We start from the raw sequence: 22,222 nt of genomic DNA, 5'->3' as shown, positions 1-22,222 counted from the left end.
GGGATGCAGTGAATTTCTGAGTCCTGCTTCAAAGTAGGCATAGGGATGAGAAATGGTGCTGTACCCAGGAGCTCAGTCATACGAGACTACATTCATACTAAAAAACCCATTCAGTGTGTTGGTCTCCAGAGCAGAGAATATACCCATATAAGGAATTCACATAATTTATTCTTTCTTTCTTTCTACTCAGATAGGAAAGTGTTTCTGTCTAATGGGAAGTTGAAATGTGCAGGGTCATCTTTGTTTCTGAAGCAAAAATGGGGTATTGGATATCATTTAAGGTAATGTATTCTGGGAGTAACTTTAAAAAAAATTTTTTTTAATGTTTATTTATCTTTGAGCGACAAAGAGATAGAGTGTAAGCAGGGGAATGGCAGAGAGAGAGGGGAACACAGAATCCAAAGCAGGCTCTAGCTCTGAGCTGCCAGCACAGAGCCTGATGCAGGGCTCCAACTCATGAACCGTGAGATCATGATCTGAGTCAAAGTCGGACACTTAACCGACTAAGTCACCCAGGCGCCCATGGGAGTAGCTCTTTAATATGACTGTCGATACAAGGGGTGGCATTTCGTGTAATCCTCTAGAGGTATAAGAAAACCAACCTAATATTTGGTGGAAATTGATTTACAATAAACAGTACAATGTATCTCCCTCATTGACATGTTCCTTGTTGGTTGTTTCTTGGTTTTAAACATGTAGATTTCCAAATGCTTATACATCTTTCAATAAAACATTTCTTGGCTAATATATAAAAATTTATAATTATGTTTTCAAAAAGCAATAATTTAAAAAAAATTTTTAGTTTATTTTTTGAGAGAGAGAGAGAAAGAGTGGGAGAGAGTTAGTGTGGGAGGAGTGGGGGGTGGGGGAGGAGGTGTGGAGAGAGAATCCCATACAGGCTCTGCACTCTCAGTGCAAAGCTCTACGTGGGGCTCAAACTCAGAAACCATGAGATCATTACCTGAGCCAAAATCAAGAATCGGATGTGTAACCAACTGAGCCACCCAGGCACGCCCCCCCCCGAAAAAGCAAGTGATTTTTAATGAAACAATTGGCCCTGAAGGTCTGAAATTGTGTTCCAAGTCATCTTTATGTGTCAGAATCAACTTTGATGTACCACGTGGGATAATTTAGAAAGCACAGCATATCAACAAGCAAGTTATTAGCATGAATAGAAGCCATTTGCTACAAAAAAAGCAATTATTTATTAAAAACCCTATTAATTTTTTAATGATCCAGAAGTAATGTTTCATGTACTTTACATCCTATCATGATTTTATATATACATATCTCAATATATATTTTATTTATTTATATATAATATGTAAATACATATATATATATATATATATATATATATATATATATATATATACCAGCCTGCTGTCTATCTATCCATATCATATGTTTACTGAAATTTAAACTTACTTTGGTTACATTTCAGGAAGTTGGCTGGGGGTTTGGAATTGACATGTAATATCTGTATTTTTTCCCATTTAAAATAATTCAAACAAGGCTACCATTTAGCACTTGGAAGTAGGATATCTGATTTCTGGGAACCTGATTCCTGAAGTTAGCAGGAGACGCCTGTAATATATTCAAATTATTTAATGGAAAACTGTCTTGTGATGAGCCATGGTGTTGGAGAAGAATTCAAAAGACTTCTGCTTCTTTTGTAACCTTAGTTTACGCAGGAATGAAATGTGTAATCTGGAGAGAATCACATCCCTCATTAAGCGGCACGTCCCTGATGCCAAGTTAAGAGCAGAAAGTGAAGAAAAACTTGTGTATCTTTTGCCCTTGGAAAGAACAAACAAGTTTCCAGGTAACTTACTATATGGTCGCAGAGACTACAGCTAAGTGTCCATGCATTCTGTCTTCTGTCAGTTGGATTTGAAAGCTTATACCCATGAAAATATTTATTCCTAAGAGCTCTGCCTCCTGTTTTCAACATAATGAAGTGTGTTATCAGATACATGGTTTTCATGTGAGATCAACTAAAATTTCCATGAATGTATTTCACTGAGAAACCCAGATTTGCTCTCTTTGTCAGCATTCAATGAAGCTTTGAAATATCTCTTTTCTGAAAGAGCAAAAACTTTTCGTTTCTGTTAGAGACACAGATTAAATAAGGCCTTACTATTTTTTTTATTTAAAAAAATTTTTTTAACCTTTATTGATTTTTGGCAGACAAAAAGAGACAGTGTGAGTGGGGGAGAAGCAGAGAGAGAGAGAGAGAGAGAGAGAGAGAGAGGGAGACAGAATCTGAAGCAGGCTCCAGGCTCTGAGCTGTCAGCACAGAGCCCAGCTCGGGGCTTGAACTCACAAATCACGAGATCATGACCTGAGCCAAAGTCAGATGCCTAACCGACGAGACCACCCAGGAGCCGCTTGATGACTTTTTAAGTAGACATACATACTCACACATGGCCATGGTGATACAAGAAATGTTAAAGCTTCTGAAATAAAAAAGAGATTTAAAATAATAAAATTGATTTGAAGGACCAGAGAACATGGGGATGTTCTTATTGGATTATTGTGGCAGCTTTAATTTGAAAATGCTTTTAGATTTATCTATTCTGAGTGATCTTTAGGATTTCAGTGTATTTATCAACAATTTTAATTGCATTAATTTATTACTTTCTTCTTTTTAGATCTTTACAGGGATCTTGAAAAGTGTTCTAATCAGGGCATAATGAATTATGATGTTTCCATGACAACTCTGAATGAAGTCTTCTTGAATCTAGAAGGCAAATCAACAATTGATGAGCCAGGTATAATAATGCGTGTCTAGCAGAAAATTAAGAAAGAAAAAAACAGAAAATGACCATGTATTGTCATATTTGTAGATTTTTATGTGGAATTCTGCCTAGAATGTCTATTAGGTATAAAATAGAGTTGCCTGCTTTTAAAAGAATCATAGTTATTTTATTTTTATTTAAATTTTTGTAGTGTTTATTTATTTTTGAGACAGAGAGAGAGAGCACATTCGAGCAAGTGGGGGAGGAGCAGAGAGAGAAGGGGACAGAGGATCCAAAGCGGGCTCCACACTGACAGCAGAGAGCCTGATGCAGGGCTTGAACTCATGAACCACGTGATCATGACCTGAGCCAAAGTCAGACGCTTAACTGACTAAGCCACCCAGGCGCCCCTAAAAGTATTGTAATTATTTTATACCTAACATTATCAGACCTGGTGCTGGGTAATTACTTTGTAACATTTGTCTCCCTCTTATGGCAGTAACACTCACATCCCTTTGCAATGCCCACTTGTCCTTTATCATCAATAGCTTCCTGCTAATGGCATGAGTCCTGGCTTTGTCTCTTACCTGTCATTCTCTATAAAGATGTACTCTTACTTAGCTCGTAAATTAATTCTCATTAATGTATTAACAACAGGTAACTCGATAAGATGATATGTTCCCTTAGTTCGGTTTGTAATAATAATCATTAGAGGCATTTCGGGGCTAACTATGTGCCAGCCATTGTGCTCAGCTGTTGGATTATGTTGTTCTTCATTCCCATCATAACTGTGTTATGCAGGGAGAACACTAAGATTTGGAGAAGTTGAGTGATTAGCCAAGACATAACAGCTGCCACGAGGCATATGTGGGATTTGAACAAGAGGTCTTTCATGGACTTTCTATTCCTTAAAACCAGTGTCTTGAAATAGTCACTGGGGTGTTAGTCATCAGTAATTCTGTGGAGGAGCTCCAGATGACAGAGCAGACCTTTTAGAAACTCAGTTACATACATTTATCCTCGTGTTTTCGCATAAAACTCGCTCTGCAAAAATCCCTTGGTAATACGCTGCTATTGGATGAAAGAATAAATGATTCCCAAGAAGCCTAACTCAGTCTCAAAAGTTAATATACTCACTCATTGGAATTGGATCCATTATATTTGTCTGAAGGACACATTTTCAATATAAGAGTTATGGATATCAGTAGCTTAACTTATTAAAAGTACTGTTTCAAAATATTCTGGTGTTGTTTTCAAAGTTTCTAAAGAGAAAGTACAAATAGCGTAGCCCGTTATAATGGTTTACTACATGGCTACAGATGTTGGCATTTGGAAACAGGAGAAAGTCAATGAGACAAGAGATGCTGGAACTGAGTCTGAAATGCAACAGGCTCCTTGCTCTCTTCCTGGATTGAGAAAGGCCATCAGTACCAGAACTCTCTGGAGACGACAGGTGTGTGCAATGGCAAGGCTTCGCTTCTTAAAGTTAAGGCACGAGAGGAAACTTCTTTTGTCCTTGTAAGTATCAGATGGCTTTCTTTTTGTTGAGTCTACTTTATTTATTTATTTTGAGAGCGAGAGAGAGCAAACAGGGGAGGGACAGAGACCGAGGCAGAGAGAGAATCCCAAGCAGGCTCTATCTACACTGTTAGCAGAGATCTTGATGCGGGGCTCAAACTCACAAACCATGAGATCATGACCTGAGCCGAAATCAAGAGTCAGACACCGAACCAACTGAGCCGCCCAGGTGCCCCAGTATCAGACTACTTTAAATCTGTCTAGTGAATATGAGCAGAAAAGTTCAAACATGAAGAAAACAAGTCTATTAATTTCTTCATGTGTTTAATAAATGTTTTTCCAGTGCTTATAGTACTATCCTACAGAAGTGAGTACAACTGAAAAGGCCTTTAGACTTATATCGTGTGGGGAAGAAAAATACTAATTAAATAATTACACAATAAATATGTTAATCATTTATTATGTCACAAATCCTTATTGAGGCTTGTTATGTGCTAGGCATTGTTTTAGGTGCTATGGTGTTTACCTTCTGGCTGGGAGGAAAAGATAACAAATAACAAATATAGAAACTAAATAAATTATATGGTAGGTGACACAAAATAGAGTAAAGGGATGGGAAGGGCTGGTGGGAGTTAGGGGTTCGTTATAGTTCTAAATAAGGTGATCAGTGTTGGCCTCTTTGAAATGGTCACATTTGAGCCAAGACTGGAAAACGTGAAGGGATTAGTAAATAGGAGGGAGAGAACCCCAGTTTAGAGCAGAAAGCATCAATCGTATTTGGCAAAAAAGGGAAGTCATGAAAGGTTTTAAGATGAGAAGATCTGAAAATAGATAACTCTTTCGAGGTGCTTGGCCATGGAGGGAAGTAGAAAGATAGGTAATAGCTGAAGAGAGATTGAAGTCGGGAAGTTTCTTTTTTCTTCCTTTGTTGTTGCCTCCCCCCCCCCCCACCCTTAATCAATGGGAGACATTAGAAAATGCTTCAGCCATGGTAAGAATATGCCAGTAGGATGAAAACAATGAAAGATGAGCTAACAAAGCAAGGTGTCAGGGTGGGCGGCAAAGGTCTGGGTTCAGAGCAGTATTGAGAAGAACTGAGCTTTGGTAGTGAGCAGAGATAACATCTATTACAGCAGAAGGACAGACTGAGGGGATGGAAATGTTTTCTGTCCTTGGAGGGGAGGTGATAAGATCGGCGAGAGTTTGGACTTCATTTTTCCCCTGTGAAGGGAGAAGGTGGTAGAGCCTGCGGTCTGATGCGAAAGAAGTCGTTGCAAAGAGTGGACTCACCAAGTTTAATTAGAGAAACAAAAGGATTACTTGAGAGATTTCCAACTGGTAGTTTGAACTGGAAGAATGCATTCTAGGACCTGAAAACTGTGCATTAAATATGGCATCTAGTTTCATGAAAATTAAAGTATACACAAAACAACAGCTGATGCAAGTTAAAATGGTACTTGAAATTGTACACATTGCAAGTTTGAGGGCAGTGTGAAATAAGGCTTCTTTCCCTTTAAAACTATGCAGATAGGCTGTTAGAGGCTCCCGATATCCCATCCAATGTTTTCCCTGTTGTCCTGATCAACCAGCACACCCACCAGAGGAACCCACTTGGATTTCACCTTCTCTTTTGATGCTCTTATTATCCTTGGAAATCTCGCAGTGTGATATGATTTATGAAAAATTTTGAGCCCTCTTTCAGATTAACGTCATTGTCATTTTATGTAACTAACCGCCATATTTGTATGTTGAATTTCCAAAAGTTGGCATTTCTATGGCATGTTTTGTGACTTAAATAGTTGGAGGGAAGATGTTTAAGACTTGCATTTTAATTTTCTTTTACTTAGGTTACTGTTACTTGGTATTCCTTTAATCCCTACCATTTTTGTGAAGATAGCAGTTGCATTATCTCATTCCACTCATTGTCGGGAGCTCTCATCCAGTATGTATTTTCTTTCTCTGGAACAACCCTCACAGACTCCTCTTACCAGTCTATTGGTCATCAACAATACAGGTGAGAAAGGGATTAAATCTACTCTTGGTTTTTATCATCAAAGATCTTTTGAAACACAAACCCGAGCAGCAAAAAAGACCTATATTAAAAATAGCTTGAGAGGCAAGGGGGAGAAGCAGTGTGTGTGTCCAGAGCTTGCTTTGTTTTCAAATTAGGGAAATTGATAACATGTTTCAAACCAAGAAAAGTAATGGACATAATGGATAATATCAAATTACCTTCATCTCATGAAGATGTCTTGAACGGGTCCCTCGTACAGTAAATATCACTGCAGAGTTGGCCACATACAACAGGTTAGATAATGAGTAGGACCGATTTGTATCATCAGTAGAACAAGCCTAGCTTAGGAGGTTTGTATTTTGTGTATAGTATTTGTAGCTACAAACATTACAGACATCTGGCAGAGTTTATAAAAATCGCTAATAAAAAGTTTTATTTCTGTGAGAATTGCAAATCTAGCCCCCAGGAATAAATCCTTTTCCCTTCATAAGAAGTACAAAATCCGCGAACATATTTCTGAAAGGAGTCTGTTGCACTCAAGACAGTAGACCACATTTCATTGTCCCAGCATCGGAATTAATCTCAGGATATTCTCAGAGAGTGAAGGTCCTTATCATGTTATCCTGGGCATTCCTTAACATGAGAAGACATCTTGGCTATTTTAAAGCTTAGACGTTGGTTTCCTTGATGTTATTCTGCCTTCCTTCGTTGATTACATTAGGATCAAATATTGAAGACTTTATGCAGGCACTGAAGCGTCAGGATATACTTCTGGAAGTAGATGATTTTAGAAATAGAAATGGCTCCGATGATCCTTCCTACAATGGAGCCATCATAGTGTCCGGTGACCGGAAGGTATGTTTGCATCCACGTACTATTGAATCATGAATGGGGTCTTGCTACCTTCTAATACTTGAGATCTATGGAGAAGCAACTCAACTCTTGAGTCCTTGTTGAGTTAAAGTATGAAATTGTAATCCTTTAAAGAGCACCCGTTTCTATCTCTTAAAGGGATCATCTTTTATTCGTGATTTGTTTTTTATTTTTTAAAGTTTATTTATTTTGAGAGGATGGGGGGAGGGCCACAGAGAGGGAGAGCAAGAAAATTCCCAAGTAGTCTCCGCATTGTCCGCACAGAGTCCTATGTGGGGCTTGAACTCATTCACTGCGGGATCATGACCTGAGCCAAAACCAAGAGTCAGAAGCTTAACCAGCTGAGCTACCCAGGCACCGTTATTAATGATTTTATTTGTTATAAAAGCAATGCTGTTTTGCAACAGCATGGATAGATCTTGAGGGCATTAGGCTAAGTGAAACAAAACAGAGAAAGCCCAATACTACGTGGTATCACTTATAAGTAGAAAAAAAAAGTCAAACTCCTAGAAGCAGAAAGTAGAAAAGTGGTTGCCAGGGGCTAAGGGTGGGGAAAATAGGGATAGGCTGGTAAAAGCGTATAAGCTTTCAGCTATAAGATAAATAAGGCTTGGGGCGCTTCAGTGGCTCAGTCAGTTGGGCGTCTGACTTCGACTTCAGCTCAGGTCATGATCTCACGTTTTGTGGGTTCCAGCCCCGCGTCAGGCTCTGTGCTGACAGCTCAGAGCCTGGAGCCTGCTTCAGATTCTGTGTCTCCCTCTCTCTCTGCCCATCTCCCACTTGCACTCTGTCTCTCTCTCTCTCTCAAAAATAAGTAAACATTAAAAAAAAGATAAATAAGGTTTCAAGACCTAATGTGTAATGTGGAAACTATAGTTGATAACACTGTATGGTATAATTGTAATTTGCTGAGTGGAACTTAAATGTTCATATATATTATATATAATATAAGTGTTCAGACATATAATATATATGCACACACATATACATTTGAGGTGATGGAAATGTTAACTAGATGGGAGGAATCTTTTCACAATACATATGTATGTCAAATCATTATGAACTACATTTTAAGTAGATTAAAATGTTGTTTGTCAATTACACCTCCATAAAGCAGAAAAAAGGCAACACATTTTTAATAGGGAAATTAAAACATTACTGGGATATGTAATACAGAAGGGAAAATTCTCTAAATAATTTCATTTCTTTATTTTCCCATATTATTTCTGTTGTTTGGTAAATGTCTTCTACACACTTTTCCTTTATAAAAATACATTATTTTTAGAACAATCTCATATTCTAAGACATATTTCCTAAATTGGAATTGTATTAGAGGGCCCTGAAACTCTTTCTGTCACATAAAATATAAATCGTTGACATCCTTCCATGTTAGTGAATGTTCATCTATTTCATTTATAGAATAAGTCATTTGGATTACCAAAATAATGCATTCTTACAACAATTCAAAAAGATTGAAGTGTCAAAGAAAAACTAATAGTCTCCTTCTCACCCTAATTCCACCCTGGTCCTTTATAAGTTGTACAGAAAGTATGATTGCTTTAAGAATTTAAAACTTATATTTGTGTGTCTTTTTTTTTTTTTTAAGGATTACAGATTTTCAGTTGCGTGTAATACCAAGAGAATGACTTGTTTTCCTGTTCTTATGGGAATTGTTAGCAATGCCCTTCTTGGAATTTTTAACTTTACCGAACTTATTAAAACAGAGAGAAGCACATTTCCTTTTGTAAGTACAGTATTCACTTATATAAGAGACTATTTAATGAGGGATAAAGGGGGAGAACTCTATAGCTTACCACCTGAGTTTGAGTCCTGTTTCTGCTATTTATTAGGAACTTTCTTAGCCATTCCTTGCTTCACTGTCTTCATCTATAAAATGGGGAATATAATTGTATCTACTATATATAGTTATTGTGAGGATTAAATCCGTTTCCTCAGCGCCTAGAACAGAAGCCTGACCTTTTTCATTCATTCTACAAATATTTCTTGAGTGTCTACCTGATACTTAGAGACTCGTTTTATCACTGGCCTCATCCTTCAGTCTAACATCTTATCTAATCGGGGCGTTTGGGTGGCTCAGGTGTTTGAGCCTCTGACTCTTGATTTCTGCCCAGGTCATGATCTCATGGTTCGTGGGGTCGAACCTGCATTGTGCTGTTGGCACGGAGCCTGCTTGGGATGCTCTGTCTCCCTCTCTCTCTGCTGCTCCCCTGCTTGCATGAGTGCTCTCTCAAACTAAATAAATGCATTGAAAAAAATAAAATCTTGTCTATTCAAAATTATCCACAGCTCCCCAAGACATAGAACATTAAAAGGGCCAAGATCCAAAGACACTGAAAACTGTAAAATAATAGAGAAAAATAATAGGTCTGTTAAAGAATCTGTCTTGAATAACTCTTCACACTTAACTAGGTACCTAATACATAGTTTCTAAAATCAGTGAATGAATGGACTTGCTTAGAAATCTAGAACACTTACAAAGCTTCAAATGCAAATCCTTAATCTTACATCACTTCTCCCTAGGGGAGTTTATTGAGTATGTGATATACATTGATTAAAGCAAGTGTAGAAAGTATACACCACATCCACCCTCAGCCCCCAATCCTGTGGTATCTCACTGGGGTCCAGGTTTCCTCCACCAGGCATGCCTCCTCCTGGGTCCTCCCTCCCCCCAACACCACAGTGCTACCTCCCAGAATGCTTCCACCTGGGATACCCCCCAGCCATGCCCCCACCACCTGTGCCTCCTGGAGCTGGAGGACTTGGCCCACCATCAGCAGGAACCCCAGGGGCTGGACATCCTGGGCATGGACATTCACGTCCTCACCCATTCCCACAGGTGGGATGCCCCATCCAAGGGTGTCTCAGATGCAGCCAGCCCACCGTGGTCTTTATGGCTTAGGACACCCCCATGCTGGGTCCCCAGGCTCTGGGGGTGGGGGACAGCCACCATCCCGATGGCCACCTGGAGTGCCTCATCCCGGACCTATTCCAAAGGGCATGCCCCCTCGAGGGCCTCCGTTTGGATCTCCCATGGGTCACCCAGGTCCTATGCCTCCACCTGGGATGCGTGGACCTACTCCAGTGATACCTCCTCGTGGATATACTGAGCCTCCGCAACCCCCACCCAGTGGCTACCAGCGGGGGACCCTCCCTCCATCCAGACCCACCACCCTGGCCTCCAGTTCCCCCTGGTGGCCCACTTCAAGGCCCTCTTCCTCAGTGATTTCTCATTCTCTTGCCTCCTGTTCTATTTTCTCGATATTTTTTCAATTCCTTGGACCAGTCACAGTTGCTGTAGCTCCCTAGAGCTAAGGCACTAATCCCTCTTAGGCCTTTTTTTTTAATGTAATTTTTTTTCACAGAAGGTTTTTTTTTTTTAAAGTGTATTTATTTATTTCGGGGGGGGGGGCGGGGAGAGCGAGAACAAGTGGGGGAGGGGCAGAGAGAGAATCCCAAGCAAGCTCCTCACTGCCAGCACAGAGCCCAATGTGGGGCTTGAACTCACCAAGCGTTGGTCCTAAGTGTTTTGCAAATGCACAGAGAAAATAAAACTAAACTCCTTGTTTAAGGGGGAAAAATGTGGAGAGTAAATAGACAGATAGATCACACTGAAATTTATGAGAATATACAATCCAACTCTAAAATTATAATTATTTAACAGTTCTGTGGTGTTTTCTCTATCATTTTATTTTATTTACTTTTTTGAAGTTTACTTACTTATTTTAAGAGAGAGAGAGAGAGAGAGAGCACAAGTGCAGCCCGTGATTCCTGGCTTGAACTCATGAACCATGAGATCATGACCTGAGCCACATCAAGAGTTGGATGCTCAACTGACTGAGCCACCCAGGCGCCCCATTTTTTCTCTTTCGTTTTAAAGTCTGAAGTGTCCTTTTGGGTCTTGGCTCTTTTCTGTTTTGTGTCTTATGAGATACAGTGCAGTTTTTGATTATATACGATTTTAATAACTGTCCTCAGCCTTCAAGTAATTCCTAACAGGTGTGTTTAATTATTGTAGATAAAAAAGGGAAAAATGGTGGAAATTGGGTGAATGTTTGCAAGTATATGCATAGTGGTTGTAGAGAATGAAATTTTTATAGTAAGAAATTAATATAATGGCACTTCTAGTTTTTTTTGCCTATGAAATAAGGCCATTTCTGTACTCTTTTTTTCTTTTTTCCCAGTCCATTGTTATAACTGTAATACATTACCCTGTCTGGAAAACAACTTAGATTTATAGTAAGACCCTTCCATGCCTTAAAGATTAATTTAAATATTTCTAGATGTCCAGAAGTGTTTTACGCAGGAAAGATTTGCTCTCCTCTAATTATATTTCACAGGTAGGGACAAGAACAGCTTCAAGTTCAAGAGTTTTAGAGGCTATTATCTATAATTCATCTACTTGGAAGTAGGGAACTGGAATAAGCAGTCTCTCTGCTTCAGAGACTATCAGTGCAGCTCCAAAGAGTATATGTCTTTGCTTAACAATTACTAGATGTAAATATGAAAAAGAACCTGCTCACAATCTCTCGATACATGCCTATGAATTCAGATTTTGAATTTCTGTTGATATCGTGCAGTTCCTGGGAATGGAGCCTGCTATTTAGGGTAGCAAAACATGGCCACTTCTGCCTGTGTTTGCTTTTTTTTTTTTTTTTTAGTGTTTATTTACTTTTGAGAGAGAGCACGAGTGAGGGAGAGGCAGAGAGAGAGGAGGACAGAGGATCGGAAGAAGCGGGCTCTGCTCTGACAGCAGACAGTCCAACAGTCACAAACTGTGAGATCATGACCCGAGCCAAAGTCAGACACTTAACTGACTGAGCCACCCAGGCACCCCTGTCTGTGTTTGCTTCTTAAATTAGGTATATGCTTCCATTCTGAAGTTCTCACTATCTCATATCTTACGACTATGTTTGATTGCATGATATGTAACAATTTCAATAGCTTACAGGTGTGTTTTGAACTTCCAGAATGGCGTCTTAGTGGAATTTGGTTTTGTGAATGGGCCTTTATTTTTGCTGGTCCTTGCAAACTGCCTTTCTCCTTACATTGGCATGAGCAGCCTCAGCGATCGCAAAGTAAGAGGGGGTATGGGAGGGGAGGAGGACAAAGATGATTTTCTCTGACTTCAAAAATTAGAATTTCACTGCTGTATACACACAGGATAGTTCTTCAAGAAAAATGTGTCTACACATAAATTATGTCGTTGTTCTAGTCTCATTATAGATTCTGTCAAATGGTTAATCGCAATGTCAAAGGAGTCAGAAAATTCACTATTCAACACCATGAAATTGCCTCACCTTTAGGGGAATCCTACTAAGTAAACTCTAGAGGTGAAAGTGTGGTGCTTCTTGACCGTGTGTTGTTATTTCACAGTTCCAAAAGGAATGTGTGTGTGTGTGTTTTTTTTTTTAATAGAGCATCAAATATAAGATATACCATGTTTCTGAACTTTTAACAACACTTTTGTAAATCAAGCTTTAAATTTTTATGTTATCGTCATTTTCATTTATCTACATCAAAGAGTAAATCAACTCTACAAATAATCCAGACTTTTCCTGTTGAGCCAATGGCTGTATATTCCCATATTGGACATCAGATACTTAGAGACATGCCCTTCTCCAGTCACAGGGACACGGTGTTTCTCTGGGACGGTATTAGTTGCCTGAGGCCTGATTACCTAGACCTGGGTTAGAAAGTTACTGAAGCTCAGATTCACTATATAAAATAATACAGACAAAAAAAATTACAACATGCTATTTCTAAAATGTATTAAAAGTTTGTATTTTCGCATAAACAAAATACCTTTTCGACCCAACATTTCCAACCCTTCTGTATCCCTTCTGTTTCTTTATCAGCAAAAAACTCAGTCTCAGTTATGGATTTCAGGCCTGTGTCCTTCGGCATACTGGATTGGACAGGCTCTGGTGGACATTCCATTATACTGCTCGATTCTTCTTTCAGTGTATTTAATTAACTGCCTCACAGTTTTGGAAGTCAGATTCCCACTGGTGCTCATGTTTGCTCTTGTAAGTGATCATTTTTTTCACCAGGCCAAAATATAATAGAAACAAACATTCACTTTCATTAGCATTGTATCGTTAACGAAAGGCATGTGTGAGAAAATGGCCTTACACAACCTTATGATCTCATTATCTCCCTGTTCCCTATCCCATACGCGACCTGCCATCTCTAATCTTGCCACTAAATATATTGTTTGCAGGTGGTTTGCATAGTTGGTTGTGCAGCTTCTCTTATATTCTTCACGTATGTGATTTCATTCATCTTTTGCAAGAGAAGAAAAAATAATGGCCTTTGGTGTCTCGGGTTTCTTATTGTAAGTATCTATGCATACATATGCACATTTATATTAATTTTTTTAAGCTTATTTTTAAGAATTCAAAGTTAAGTACAAATACTTAAAAATTTTTAAATGTTTATTTACTTTTGACTGAGAGAGAGAGAGAGAGAGAGAGAGAGAGAGAGAGAGAGAGAGAATGACTGGGAGAGGGGCAGACAGAGAGGGAGACACAGAATGTGAAGCAGGCTCCAGGCTCTGAGCTGTCAGCACAGAGCCCAATGCGGGGCTTGAACTCACAAACCATGAGATCATGACCTGAGCCAAAGTCAGGTGCCCAACCAACTGAGCCATGCAGGCACCCCTAAATACGTTACTTAGAAGAGAATGGAATCACTTCTTTTGTACCTCCATTACCGTTGGACTGTGTTCATGGTTTCAGTATTTCTTGTTCATTTTCTCTCTCCTATTTCCATCTGTTCTTTGAGGTTTCTCTTTTATATCTCTGTTTCTTTGGAGAGAACCAAAATATCTGTAGAAACCCTGGCAGGGCTCACCTGAAAGACTAGATCACTTGGGACAGTCCCTTCATTTTACAGAGTGGGAAGAACTTAAAAGAATCACACCTGAACCCAAGCCTCTCAACTCAGTGTAGTTTTTCTCCTGAATAATTCTACTTATTAAAAAAAAAAAGTGTGATAGGTGACCATATTGACTAGTAATGTAATCAAACAAATAAACATGGAAAAGTTTGATTAATAAATAAAAACATTTATTACATTAGGCACTCTCTGCTGTATTCACTTCCCTATGCCTTGTTGACATCTTGAGCAGATATCATAACTTTCTGACCATTTCAGATAGTAAAATAGCTCATTAAGATTCACTTAAAAGGCCAGCCAAGTCCAAATCATAGCTTTAATCTCAAAAGCTCCATCCCCAACCCCACTTCAGGCATGCCCTTAGTTTGGGGACCAGTGGTGAGAAAGGGAGCAGGGTCTACCCTTTTAATTTTTCTATTTGCTTCTGGGTTTCCCCTTCTCCTGTATGTGGGGACAGGGCAGAGGGTTTAGGGTAAAGAGAGCCAACATCTTACTTCTTTGGGGCTGGTACAGTCACAGTGGCTGGTCTTTGTGGGTAATATCCAAAGGTTTGGATTTAGTGTGGACGGGAATGTCACAAATACAGCCAGTTGGAGAATTCAGTATGCCGGCAGAGATCGTAAAGGCTATTAAATTGCTTCTTAGTCTCTAAGTATCCTCCTTGCAGTACCCAATCATATCATTCGTTGGGTCGATTTTATAAGTGCTTGTGCTACAATAGTCAAATGCCGTAACGAGGTAACGCCTCCTTAACTATTGGAATTAGTCCTTGATCTGTTTGGTTTTTCTCCTCTTATTCATCCCAATATAAAGGTAGGGTTGTCTGTTTCATCCTCTCATTTAATCAGTTTTTGCTTTATATATTTTGAGACTACAGGTGACCCTTGAACAACATGGGAGTTAGGGGAACCAGCCCTCTGCATGGTCGCGATTATGCGTGTAACTTTTGACTCCCCCCCAGATGTATACTGTTGACTGGAAGGCTTACCGATAACATAAGCAGTCGATTAACACATATTATTATGTTATCTGTATTACATACTGTATTCTCACAACAAAGCAACCTAGAGAAAAAATATTATTAAGAAAATCATAAGGAAGAGAAAATACATTTCCAGGACTGCATTTATTGAACAAAAAGTGCATGTATACATGGGCCTGCACAGGTCAAACCCATGTTGTTCAAACCCATATTTTATTTGATCATTCAAGTCTGGAATCATTAGGTAGTGGCCCTATTTATTCTCATAATGGCTTTTGGTCATAAAGTCGATATGTCAGATATTAATATAGGTGTACCAGATTTCTTTTATTTAGCTTTTGCCTGGTAACTCGTTTTGCCACGGGTTTACTTTCAACCTTTGGGTGTCATGCTTTAGTGTCTGTTTGTTGCCAACTGAATATAGTTGGATTTTATTTGTTGTCATTTTTAAATTCAATCTGACAATCTATGCGTTTAATTTAATGAATTTCTTGTGATTGTTTATACACTTCAATTTGGTGATATCATTTTTTACTTCATGGCTTTGTATTTGTGATGTGCATTATGTGGTGGCTTATAGATGGCCATCATCTCTTAGACTTCCTGTGATCTTGTGTGTGTGTGTGTGTGTGTGTGTGTGTGTCTAAATTTCCTCTTATTAGGACAATAGTTTCATTGGATTAGGGCCCACCTCCATGACGTCTTTAATCTTAATGACCTCTTTAAGGACCCCATCTCCAAATACAATCATGTTCTACTGGGCTTAGAACTTCAGTATGTGAATTTGAGGGGACAAAACTCAGCCCATAATATCCTTGATTTTCTTTTCCCCATGCCAAACTTAATGGATCCTAAAGTTAATCAATATCCTAATTACTTCCAACACTGTATTTTGGAGACTTTAGGATCAATAATTGCTCACCCTACTTGCATGATATTCTCTAGTGTTTGGTTCTCTCATTTTTAATCTCATAAATAAACATTATTATTTTAAGAAGTTAAAAAATATTTGTAGATACTTTTCGTTGACCGTTTGTCCACCATTCACACATGTAACTTTGTCTTTTTATTCTCATTAGGGCCATTTTTCACTCTCATTCTTAAAAGTTAATTTTACTGCATATAAATTTCTTGGCTGACAATTATTTTCTCTTATCACCTAAATTCACTAACCTCTTGCTGACCTTTTTGCTATTGAGACGTATTGCTGTCTGCCATTCCTTTGTAGAGAATTCGTCTTCAACTACTTTTAAGGTCTTTGACTTTCGCACCTTTAATTTCATTACATTGTTTCTAGGTGTGGATTTCTTTGTATTTATCATTTTTTTCAAATGAATTTTGCCATCTGAATCTGTGAATTCATTTGTCAGTTCCAGGAATTTCTCTGCCAGCACCTCTTTAAATATTACTTCTCTTATGAAAGTGCAAATAAAATATTTATTTTTTGCTCCCTGGACTCTACTGAGATAGTATTAGTGTTATTCTCAGTCTGTTCTCCACATCTCTTAGCATTTTGCTCAAACTTTCTATGTCCTTGTCCTTGCTGCATGCTGGGAAATGCTTCAGACTCTCCTTCCAATTCACTTATTTTTTGATTCAGCTATTTCTGAGTTACGCTTAATCTTTGATCAACTTTTTAAAATTTCAACTTTGTTTTCTAAAACTATTTGGCTCTATTTCAGATACATCCAGCGGTTTCTCATGATCTCTTGTTACTTGCTTTTGTGTTCTTTATTCCACACTTGATTTACTTATACATTTAATTAAAATAATATTTGTACTTGTTCTTTGACAATGATAACAGTCTTCAAATAGTTATAATCTGTTGTTGGTTGTCCCCCCCCCCCCAAACTCCACACCCCCCCCCCAGCCACTTGTTGTGCCTGGCTGCTTTGTATATTTGAATGTTTGTTTGTTTGTTTGTTTGTTTGTTTGTTTGTTTATTTTAGCTGGGTGCACATATTTAGTTGACCTTTAAGTATGGAACTCTCAAGATCTTATACTGGGGATATTTTCATCCTAGAAGAATTTTCAATTACTTTCGCGAGAAGTACAGTGTAGAGCCCATGTAGGGCATTCACCATTTTAGAGTGTCATGCCTTAATATAGGGGTTGCAAGGAATACCCCTAAAGAGGGTTATTTATTCTATACTTATTCTATCGAGGGTATTTGGAGGGAAGGACCTCTCAATCCCTGAACTGGAATGCACATTTGTTCCCTGGTCGCTCAGATTTAGTGTTTACTTAATAGTCCAAGTTAGGTTTCAGACTTTGTGTTTCCTGTCAAAGAATTCTCTCACTTTTTTTCCTGAGACTAGCAGTGTATTTAAAGGACATGTGTTTTAGATGGCATGGGTAAGGTCTTTCAGGATATCTATTCTTCTATATTTCTACAGGTAGAAATCCACAGCTAACTTTTAAAACTTCAGTTTTTGGGGCGCCTGGGTGGCTCAGTCGATTAAGCGGCCGACTTTGGCTCAGGTCATGATCTCGCGGTCTGTGAGTTCAAGCCCCGCGTCTGGCCCTGTGCTGACAGCTCAGAGCCTGGAGCCTGTTTCAGATTCTGTGTCTCCCTCTCGCTGACCCTCCCCTGTTCATGCTCTGTCTCTCTCTGTCTCAAAAATAAATAAAAACGTTAAAAAAAATTTTTTTTTAAAAACTTCAGTTTTTTACAGCAGTGAATATAGAATCCAGTTTATAGCAGATGGAAGAATAAATATAGAATGGGGAAGTAGAAATAGGAAGTGTTTTACAACTCCTTTAAATGTAATGTTGTTGGTATTGTTTGCCAGAGGAAAGATCCAAGGGAAGGATTCTTTTTATTTTTCTGATGTTTGGGACAAGATAGATGAGGTAATTAGTGCATTAAGGGAATAAAAGAAGAGAGGTAGGGTTGTCAAAGATAAGTTATTTAATTGCATTTTTAGAATTAGAAGGTTTAACTTCAGTTTTTTATAACTGAAGATATATTGCTGCATACTTTGTTACAGCAGAACCTTTATTACTTATAAATGGCATGAACAGTAAATCTTCAAGGAGATTCTGATACAAGGTTATAAAATAAACTAGTGAACCTGTTTCTGTTTATATTGCTTTTTCCTCCAGAAAATGTTTCTGGTGCTTGTGGAGGAAACATTATTTATATGCGTTTTTGTTCTATCATCTGTTTCATATGTATCATGGCAGCCGACGTCATGTCCACTGACTTGATGTATGGCTGGTTATCTTCCTATAAAAGTATAGCGGTTAAGAGTTTGGGCTCTAGAGCCAGACAGCCCCCAGTTTGAATCCTTGACCTAGCACTGAATAGCTGTAAGACACTAGGCAAGTCAATTCATTTATCTGACCCTCGGAAAATATATATAATAACCATAATACTTTAAAGGGTTAGGACTGACTTTTTCAAAGCACATTGACCATCACAGTGCTAGTCAACTGCTCATCAAAGTCCTTGGTAAACAGTAAATGCTCAGTAACAGCTTCTAGCCTCTTCTTGTCTTTCACCCTCTTTTATTCCTACAACTGTAGTAACTACAATACCACTCCACAAAGTGATCTGCATAAATTGAACCCTTAATATGTATCTTTTTTGGGACCCCTGGGTGGCCCAGGTGGTTGAGCGTCCGACTTCGGCTCAGGTCACATCTTGCTCACATATCTTGTGCTGACAGCTCGGAGCCTGGAACCTGTTTCGGATTCTGTGTCTCCCTCTCTCTCTGCCCTTCCCCTGCTTGGGTTCCGTCTCTCTCTCTCTCTCTCTCTCTCTCTCTCTCTCTCTCTCTCTCTCAAAAATAAATAAACATTTTTAAAAAATTTAAATATGTATCTTTTTTGATTATTTGATGAATAAAAACATAAAGATAGAAATCCTCCTGCCTTTCCAATATTCATTCACTCATTCATTCATTGATATTTATTGCATTTCTCTGTTACAAAGTGCCAGACACTTTGCTCGAGCAAAACAATCTTTGCAATCAGAGGACTTATATGGAATATGTAAAAGAAAGTGATTCTTATTCAAACCAAAACAAACCCTTCTTCAGAATGCCCCCATGGATCTGTGGCGGAGTCCACTTAGGAAACCACCAAAGTAGTCTGACTTGGGAATATGGGCTGCCATGTATGGTGCTGTCCGTATTATTTTTCTCTGAGGATTTTGTTTTGAGTATACTTGACACAAAACGTCACATTGGTTTCAGGTGAACAACATAGTGAGTCCACAAGTTAACGCGTTATGCTATGCTCACAAGGGTAGCTACCCTCTGTCACCATACATCGCTATTACCTTACCATTGACTATATGTCTTCTGCTGTGCCTTTTATCCCCTTGACTTATTCATTCCTCCCAGGATGTTTTCAACCTTTCACTATTCCTACCTTAGTGTCAAAATGGACAATTCCCATATCTTTCCTATTGCTTACATACGGCAATAAATACCTCAACGTTTATTTTGTCCTTTTGTCTTTTAAGATTCCAAGTCATATCATTAGTTAATTCTAAATTATACGCTGGTGCTAAAAGCATATGAGGATTTTTGGTGATGAACAGGGTAAATAATGTAATCTCCCTTTCTTTTATTGTTACTCTCTATCCATATCAGATAGTGCAAAATCTTCTAGATATTTAAAAGATACTTATCTTTTAGATATTATAAACTTGTGTTTCAGTTGTAATGATAGTTTCTTGCTTCCTAAAGAGGAAAACCTAGCAATATTGCTATATATAAAGTGAAAATGAGAATATCTCCTAGGAAAACAGATTATTCATTTAAAAAGCTTAAAATATTATGTACGACTGAGAAAATTAAAATACCTATGGATATTTTTCTTCTAGATTTCAATATTTTTACTCATCATCCAATCATCAGCCAAACCTGAAGACCCCAGTTTAATTCTATGCATGATTTCAATACCTTTCTACACTTTAATTAGATTTTTCATACTTTTTATGGAGGTAAGCAATATTACCTACTGTGTGACTGGCCTTAACCATGTAGCCCATTAATGAAATCTTTGCCCAGTGTTGAAACAAGCATAAAATTTAGGAGTTATTCGATGCTGGTAAGTTCTGAAACTAAGATTGCAAAACTGAATAAAGTTGATGACTGTGCTTGAGTCCCTTTTCCTAAATATCAGATCACATGGGAGATGTGACATATTGCGCTCTTTGATTGCATGCCACTTAGTGTCAATAAATTGCTTTGGAGATGTGATTGGTAAGGGAAGGAAATCATGTTGCTACAAAGCACTTCTGGGGGAAACCAAGCACTGCTGAGAATTTGGGGGCAACTGTTGATGAATGTCATCTACATCACAGTTCTGGACTTTATCACTCCCACTATAAAGAAATTTCCAAGTGCACTCCTTTTGTTTTTAATGTTTGTTTATTTATTCTGAGAGAGAGAGAGAGAGAAAGCACATGCACATATGAATGGGGGAGGGGCAGAGAGAGAGGGGGAGAGAGAGAATCCCACGCAGGCTCCCAACATGGGGCTCAATCCCACCAACCATAAGGTCATGACCTGAGCCGAAATCAAGAGTCAAACAGTTAACCGACTGAAACACCCAGGCGCCCTGTGCAAGCACACTTCTTAATGAGCACCATGTGATGTATGAAACTATTGAATCACTGTATTGTACTCCTGAAACTAATATAACACTGTCTGTTAACTAACTCAAATTAAAATAAAAACTTAGGGCACCTGGGTGGCTCAGTTGGTTAAGTGCCCAGCCCTTGATTTCAGCTCAGGTCATGATCTCACACTTCATGAGATGGACCCCACATTAGGCTCTGTGCTGGCAGCGTGGATCCTGCTTGGGATTCTCTCTCCCTCTCTCTCTACCCCTCCACCATGGTACACGTGTATGCTCTCTCTCTCTCTAAATAAATAAATCTAAATAAACATTTAATAAAATAGAATAAAATAAAAACTTAAATAAAAAATTTAAAAATCATTAATGCTAAATACTATTTTTTTTAATTTTTTTTTAACATTTATTTATGTTTTTGAGACAGAGAGAGACAGAGCATGAACGGGGGAGGGTCAGAGAGAGAGGGAGACACAGAAGCTGAAACAGGCTCCAGGCTCTGAGCTGTGGGCACAGAGCCCGATGTGAGGCTCGAACTCACAGACCATGAGTTCATGACCTGAGCCGGAGTGGGATGTGCAACCGACTGAGCCACCCAGGCGCCCCATTAAATAGTATTTTTAATAGGAGGCAGCTAAAAAATATTCATCTGAAGAACGAGTCAGAATTGCAAAACTATAGTCAAGGGTATTTTATTATAAAATATCTATTATAAAAAGATTGTAATAATGTTTGCTCTTAGAAGGTAATATATGTATTCTGCCAAGCCCAGGATCTCACATAGTGTGGACACTCACTAAATGGTAGTAATTTTTAAAATATCCCTTTTAGCATTTATTGGCAGAAAAAATATTAGATTCTTCTGAGAACATTCACTTTTAGTAAAATGAATAATGAGAATTATATACTCCCTCTCGTTTACCTATCTTATGGAACTGAGGGAAATGCAAAACTAAATGTAGTGTTTAACTTCAATAATTATCTTATTCTAAGACTTAACACATCTATTTCTAGCTATTTTGCAAAATAGCTCCCGCTATTTGGGGTTTAACATTCTGATCAGTGTCGGCTGGCTTTTAGAAGGAGGTGAGGATAATGATGACAGAACTGTAACCAGAAAGAACACTGCAAGGCCTCTCAGTACTGAGAATGTTCATAGATGTTAGCATACATCGAACAAAATATGTAATATTTATGTGTCAAAAATAAAATCAGTCTAGATGAAAAAATAGAAGAAGAAATCTGCCAATCCCTACCACATACAATTGGAAGGCAGAAGGTGTTGGAGATTACAACCAAGGAAGGATGTCAGCTCATCAACAGACTTTAGTAACAGAGAACAAATTCAAGTTCAACGTTTGCATATTTAGTGCACAAATTTTATATGCATCAAGCAGAGGAAACTTCATTTAACTCTTGTGTTTCTTCAACAGGTATTTTATGTGTATGTGAGAAACTCGGAAAGTGTGAATGATGAAATAAAGGAAGGCAATCAGAGCATTCTCTTAACAATCTTAATAGTAAGAAAAATTTTCTACCTGAATGTGTATTGCCTAGGATTCGTAACTGTGTAATACACTTAGTCTT

At 38.3% G+C, this 22,222-nt stretch overlaps 1 protein-coding gene across 4 annotated transcripts in view; it reads left to right on the top strand.

Annotated features, from left to right (window-relative positions):
- Positions 1 to 22,222, top strand: part of ABCA10 (ATP binding cassette subfamily A member 10) — a 70,133-nt gene that overhangs the window by 35,236 nt on the left and 12,675 nt on the right. For all 4 annotated transcript variants that reach the window (XM_045044431.1, XM_045044432.1, XM_045044433.1 and 1 more), the window contains 12 exons: positions 191 to 281; positions 1,686 to 1,825; positions 2,655 to 2,774; positions 4,061 to 4,259; positions 6,107 to 6,273; positions 6,995 to 7,128; positions 8,753 to 8,890; positions 12,135 to 12,242; positions 13,023 to 13,193; positions 13,388 to 13,501; positions 19,881 to 20,000; positions 22,069 to 22,155. In XM_045044431.1, coding sequence (XP_044900366.1) covers positions 191 to 281; positions 1,686 to 1,825; positions 2,655 to 2,774; positions 4,061 to 4,259; positions 6,107 to 6,273; positions 6,995 to 7,128; positions 8,753 to 8,890; positions 12,135 to 12,242; positions 13,023 to 13,193; positions 13,388 to 13,501; positions 19,881 to 20,000; positions 22,069 to 22,155 — 1,589 coding nt within the window. The remainder of the gene's footprint in view (positions 1 to 190; positions 282 to 1,685; positions 1,826 to 2,654; positions 2,775 to 4,060; positions 4,260 to 6,106; positions 6,274 to 6,994; positions 7,129 to 8,752; positions 8,891 to 12,134; positions 12,243 to 13,022; positions 13,194 to 13,387; positions 13,502 to 19,880; positions 20,001 to 22,068; positions 22,156 to 22,222) is intronic.

This window comes from Felis catus, chromosome E1 (assembly GCF_018350175.1).
Source record: "Felis catus isolate Fca126 chromosome E1, F.catus_Fca126_mat1.0, whole genome shotgun sequence".
Classification (NCBI taxonomy): domain Eukaryota; kingdom Metazoa; phylum Chordata; class Mammalia; order Carnivora; family Felidae; genus Felis; species Felis catus.
Note: the sequence above shows the minus strand (reverse complement) of the source record. Positions and strands in the feature narration are given on the sequence as shown.